Raw genomic sequence first — 6,641 nt, 5'->3', positions numbered from 1 at the left:
TATATATATATATATATTAGATTATAATCAAACCCATTACTCACCTAAAAACTCTTGCGCCGCAAGCTAGTTCTCGAACTAGAGATGTAGCACCATTAATTTGCAATTTTATTTGACTTTTTATTCTTTTTTGACCCACTAGTATGATATTGGCTCTTATTTCTTATGTAAGCTCTTATGTTTTAATTTGGAAATGATAAAAACTTCCTGCGTTGGTTATATCATTTGAGATTTGAATTACTGAAGAAATTAGTGGTAGAGTCCGTTAAATAGGTTGTAGTTCATTAGATGTTTGGAGGCCAATATCACTTTTGTGGCTAGTTAATCCTTTGTTAAGGGAGAAGCTATTATTTTAACGATCAATTATTTGTGGAGCTATTTTATCTGTTTATGATTTTATTCTGGTCCCTAAATTTCCTATTATTATATAGTTTAATTCCACACCGATCGATTTTCAAGGCAGCTTTTTACTCAAAATTTTTATTGCATCCGTGCTAATTATTTAATGTCTTACTCCCTTCATTCATGTTTTGTAGGAACTGATGGTTGTTATAGTGACTGGAGTCTTGATATTCTTGTTGCACGAAAGGTCGGTAAATCACAAGTTTAGTTTTTCTAGTATGTATTCTTGTGATATGATATCTTTTATAGTTTTTTATAGATCCTTTCCTTGGAGAGGCTTCCCAGATTTTCACATCAGATGATTCTTGAAGGTGGAAGCATTCATGTGGATGGAGAAGGTTTTTATTCACACTTGCTACTTTAATTGCTGCCAAACTACTTATAGACTTTTACTGCTTCTCTTATTTGCAATTATCCTAAGTTTATTTTTAAAGGTTTTGGTTATGTGTATTTCTTTTTTAAAGATTATGGATACATTTAGACTAGCTAAGATGAAACAGTAAGTAATATAACTTAATATAAATACATTTACAGCATTGTTTGCTGTGGATTTTTATCAGAGATAGCGAGGATAAACTGATAATGTTTGCCTTTGCTTGTCGTACAAATTTTGATCATTCACGTCTTTTTGGTGTACAAAGGACTCAAGCATCTTGGTTCACCCTCTTTTGCTTATCTTTAAACTGCAAAGGCTCCAAGCAAACCAGTGAAAAAATTATCATTATCATGGTTTGGCTGATACCTGTACAACATGTAGCGCACATGACAAACCATTTAATAACACCTCATATCGTTTGTTATCATTAATCACTAGTGTGACATGTATGAGTTGAATGATCTCATGGGATCAACTGGCTCTACGCAATTATTGCTCCCATCATGATCCTTGTTTGGCTCTTTCATCACTAATTTGTGACTGGACTGATGTCATGACACATTTTTAATGCACTTATTTTTCTGAAAAAAAAAATTGAACTAATTGCATGATGAATGCATAATGAAGGGACAAACTAACATTGCAAACTCTAACAAGATGGCAATATAAATGCAAGCTGCACATGATTGTGTTTTAGATAAGAATCTGTGATTCTGAATTATAAGACAGCTGAAGCTGATCTGATCTATTGTGGCAGCTTTTAATTTCTTTTGATGTATATTATAAGCATCTAGTCCTATTAAAGTTATATATATTTCCCCGCATTCTTTCTTTTGTCATTGCAATTTTCTGTCATTCACTATATGATGCGCCATGAAGTTACTTTGGATGTGTTTCTTCTTCCTTTTGCTTTTCCTTCTCTGCACTCTTAACATATTCTACCAAGGAACTTGACCAGGAAAGAGGTCCACTCTGAGTTGAGCTTTACTGAGTGCCCTTTCAAATTATGGGATTTGAAGCCTCAGGCTGTGCTTCTCTTATATATTTCCTTCCTCATTCTTGGTTTATTATGTTCCCTTTATGAGTTTAGGTTCTTATCTCAATGGAGTCTTGTCTGTTTCCTTATATTGTCTTTTGAGGGTATGTTCTTCTTTCTGAAACTTGGACAAAATTCTATTGAGATGATATTATATCTTAGTTAAACTTCTTGATCTCCAAAATATCAGTTTATAACATGTAGTACCATAGAATCTTCATAGAATTTTAACCGCTTTTTCAGATTTCTGACCTCTTAATTATTTTCTCAGGTACTTGCATTACAACTGAGGAATGCTTGCTTAATCCTAATCGGAACCCTGAAATGAGAAAGGAAGATATAGAGAACGAACTCAAGATGTACCTTGGTGTCAAGAAGATCATTTGGTTGCCTAACGGGCTCTATGGTAATTGTCTAAGGGTTCATTTGTTTTCTTGAACATAGAAATCATGTTAGAAAAATAATGAAATTTGTTAAATCCATCATTGATTGAGATATAGTTAGACACCACAATGATTTCAAACAAAATTAATTTATTCAGAAATTCCCCAATTATGATGCTTTCATTTTCATTTTCAAAATGATTGAATATAAAATCAACATTTTCTAAAATATGCTTTCTATTTACAATTAACCAAAAGAGGCCTTATGTATTTATAGAATTTTATTTTACTTTCTTTTTCTTTATCATCATCATCATCATTTTGCACATTGTCATTATGATTTTCAATGGCCTTGTCTGGGCAGTTTGGGGTGATTTTTATGAATCCCTCTTTGATTTATTTTTCGCCTATTGTTCAAGGTAGTTGTATTTTATGTAGGTGATGATGATACCAATGGCCACATTGACAACATGTGTTGCTTTGTTAAGCCTGGCCTGGTGCTTTTAGCATGGACAGATGATGAAAAGGATCCTCAGTATGAGCGGTCAGTTGAGGCCCTCTCAATTCTTTCAAACACTAAAGATGCCAATAATAGGAAAATTGATGTAATTAAGCTACATGTGCCTGGCCCGCTTTATATGACAGAAGAAGAAGCAAATGGCATTCGAAATTTGGTGAGTGCAACAGCTTTTATTAATCCATGTTGTTAAAATTCATTAATATATAAATTGGTCTTTCTGAGTTTTGTTCCGCTATGTTTCTTTATGTTGCAAATCTTTTATTTTTTCACATCCTAAAGATTACATTCTTCTTGCTTATTTCTAATAGACATTAAGATTATCTCTTTCAAAACAGGTAATTAAAAAAAAGTGTCATTTCTAAATACATTATTTCTATCTATTTATTTGAAAAAAAAAAGATGAGCCCTTTGTACATTCCTCTTCCTCACATTACATTCACCAACACCACTACTTTTACCATTCTAATCAATTTTTGTAAAAGCATCCTTCTCCTGTTCCCATTTCAGTTATTGTTGTGGTGTTGTCATCTCCATCAATGCTCCAGTGCACAAATCTCCTGTAGTTCCATATTACATTCCTTTTACGTCTAAAATCTCTCCACAGCGCCACCATCATCGTCTCTCCACCAACTTCTGCCTCTATTATTATGATGTTTTCATCCACTTCTGCCTCTGACTGATTTCTCCCTCCATTAGATCCATCACCACCCCATAGACTCTCTATCCCTGATTACCTTCCTCTTACATCAACCCTTTCTAAATCCATCATTCTCCTTCATTGCTATTTTAACCCACGTTTCTTAAATTAGAGTTCCTGCCATCAAATTCCCACCCACTTTTCTAGTGTAATAGGGGATTGAAAATTAGAGAGGTAGTTACCCTTTTGTAAGGACATGATGCCTATTTTTCTCTTTAACGATTCGTTTTTCTTTTTTAATTTCATATTTTGTAATATCTACTTATTATTTTACATGTGTGATTATGTTCTATTAAAATTGGTGCAATTTTGTTTTCAACTATGATATGAATTTTAAACATCTTATCTTTATATTTTCAAATTTCTATGCATTAATACTTGAAGACAACTATAAATTATAAATTTACAACTATGTCAGATTTTATATTTTTTGATTCATCTAAATGAACAAATGATTATCTACGTTATGCAGTGTTTTGAATTGTGAATTTGAAAGCCAATGTGTGATTTTGTGCATCTAATAGTAGGTTTTCTTTAGGAAACCCTAGATTCAAGATATCCTCCATCCGACAGAGGCCCTTGTACTAGTAACCTGTATATTTGCTGACCGAAATATCCCTCATCACACAAGTGGGGTGCAACTCATATGTTTTCTATTCTTCACGATGAGAAGTTACTTAACATCCTTGGCCAATATATTTCTTATTGGCTTAAGCAAGGCCTAACTCATGTGTCTCTCACTTAGTGAAGAAAAGGTAGGAGTCATCAGCGTTTATTATTATGAGGGAGCTTCTTTATTATCGCACATATGCAAGAAATCATACATATAGTTTTTTTTTCATACGCATTTCTATGTGATAGATTAAATGATAGGAGCGTTTAATAGCATAACATTTGAAAAATCAAACAAACGATTGGGAAATGACCGTAGTGTTTTAGAAAACTCTTAAAATGGTATAGCCTCATATGTATGTTATATTGCAATGTGAAGATTATTTGAAAGAACATAACGAATCATAGCATGGCTTTGGTATATTAAATAATCTATGAATATGAGCTTAATTAAATTGGTATAGTTTAAATGCAACAGGCATTTGGAGAAATAATTCTCTTAATTAGAAATGTAATTACTCACATTGATGATCTTAGGTGGTCTGATTCATCAACTTCAATATTCAAATCATCCTTGCCTAATTTATATGTGTATTAGATTATCATTATCATCAAGCATCTTCACATATAAAATTTAGATAACAAAATTGGGTGTAATGGTTTACTTTGATTGCAATGAGGAAGAAGAAGAATAAAAGTGAAGGAGCTTAGATCTTCCCTCTCTCTTCCATCTTGGACCTCAAATCGAACCAATCCCATTGTCGCCCACAAGTGTGGCTTTGCCTGCTCACACTCGTGTAGGATCAAAATATTAAATCTACCATCTAGCTAAGCACTAATAAATGTTAAAATTAATAGTAACCCGTACATGTGGTGCAAATAATGAACATCATAAAGGAGAGGGCTTAAGGTTAGAGAATGTACCTAGGTGAGTGTTGTGGCCAACTGTTCAAGGAGATAGACACCTTCTTATAGGTTTGTGGAAGAATTGTTATCACTTTGGGTAGGGGAACTTCGATTGAGATATGTGCAACGATATGCATGAGGCATTTTGGCCTCAATGAAATATTTGTGCTCTCTTTCGATCAAAGAAAGCTTCAAATTGGTGATCGAAGATTAGCAATGAAATCATTATGCAAACTGTAAAAGCCACTGCAATTCGATGTTCAATATTTGATTGTTGTTTGGAAAATTTGATCAACTGCTTCTTTGACTTAAACATGACTTAATAAGGTGGATTGTCAATTAAGATTAGCTCGATCGTTGCAACTAGGAGGAATAAATGGTATACAGTAGTTGGTGTCATTTTAAAAATAATCTTGTGCACAAGAATTCTCACTTTTTAAGTTATAATTTTTAGTTTGATTTTGAGCAACAAGAAATCTATGGGTTGGACATCTTCGCAGCTACTTTTTTATACCTACAATATTCTATTAAATTTGGTTGTAACAAGTTTTTTGTCACAGGACAAATTTCTGAAAAGAAGTGCGAAAGATTTTGTCAAATAGGACAACAGATGCTATCTGAAAAGGGAAATTGTGATAAAACTGCTTCAAATGAACTTTTAAGCTCTTTTGAGTTTATTGACTAAATTTTTGATCTTCAACATAAGATATTTATTTTTTTATTGTAAGCTTGTTCAATTCCTTGAAAGACTAAAACTCCAATCCTCTTTCTTTATAAAGAGTATAAGAGCTCCCCATTAGAAAGTTTTAGGTTCAATATTTTGTCCAACAACTCATGTAAGCAGTTATGCAACTCTTGCAGCTCATCCACCTATTCAATTGCTGAATTACGAGATTTTACAGATCTCAAAATTACAAAAGGTCCCACTTCTTCAAATAAAATACATTTGTATGCTAAGGTATTGCAAAATACATGTTTACAAAGAGTATTACAGAAACAACCGATGAATGACAATAATTTTCTCTACATTAGGAAGAATTAATTCTCAGATTTATTTTCATACGACTGGAAAATTCCAAGTCGTCTATATATATGTAAATATAGATTTCAAACTTATCTCTAAATTATATAAATACAGCTTAGTACACATGATTTATTTAAAAGATGAAAATAATCTTGATATATATATATATATGGAGTATCTTTTAATGTCTGTAAGTTTGTTGGTACTATTTGATCTATATTTGAACGATGTGATCCAGTGTCTAATTAGATCATACATTGTTTTTCACGTGTGATATAATATCCAGAAACTAATAATTGATTATTATTGTAATATTTCTGACTAATGGATGATATAGTTAGAAAGATAGATTGATTAATGTCGAGAGAACATATAGGTTGTATATCCAAAGAGTTAGAATTTTAAGTAAAGCTAAGTTATGGATGTATTTGGCTTCCATAATTTCTATTTTCATTGAAATCAAGAAGAAGATTAGATGGAGTAATTTCTAATTCACTAATTTCTTTATGGTTTAAATACTACTGTATTATGTTGATTACTATATGCACAAGCAGTTTGATAAGTAATGTTATAGGCTACACTTCCTTCTCATAATTTTACTCTGTCTAGTTTATGTCGTAATGTAAGCGATCGGTCTAAATGTCATAGTTACAGCATAGTTTGGGTGTAAATTAAACATTAAAGT

General features: G+C 32.1%; 1 protein-coding gene across 1 annotated transcript in view; it reads left to right on the top strand.

The window, feature by feature from the left end:
* Positions 1-6,641, top strand: part of LOC110028757 (agmatine deiminase) — a 24,344-nt gene that overhangs the window by 6,434 nt on the left and 11,269 nt on the right. Inside the window, exons 5-8 of the mRNA XM_020730735.1 lie at positions 537-589; positions 662-740; positions 2,086-2,220; positions 2,636-2,871. Coding sequence (XP_020586394.1) covers positions 537-589; positions 662-740; positions 2,086-2,220; positions 2,636-2,871 — 503 coding nt within the window. The remainder of the gene's footprint in view (positions 1-536; positions 590-661; positions 741-2,085; positions 2,221-2,635; positions 2,872-6,641) is intronic.

Source organism: Phalaenopsis equestris, unplaced genomic scaffold (assembly GCF_001263595.1).
Source record: "Phalaenopsis equestris unplaced genomic scaffold, ASM126359v1 Scaffold000523, whole genome shotgun sequence".
NCBI classification, from domain to species: domain Eukaryota; kingdom Viridiplantae; phylum Streptophyta; class Magnoliopsida; order Asparagales; family Orchidaceae; genus Phalaenopsis; species Phalaenopsis equestris.
Note: the sequence above shows the minus strand (reverse complement) of the source record. Positions and strands in the feature narration are given on the sequence as shown.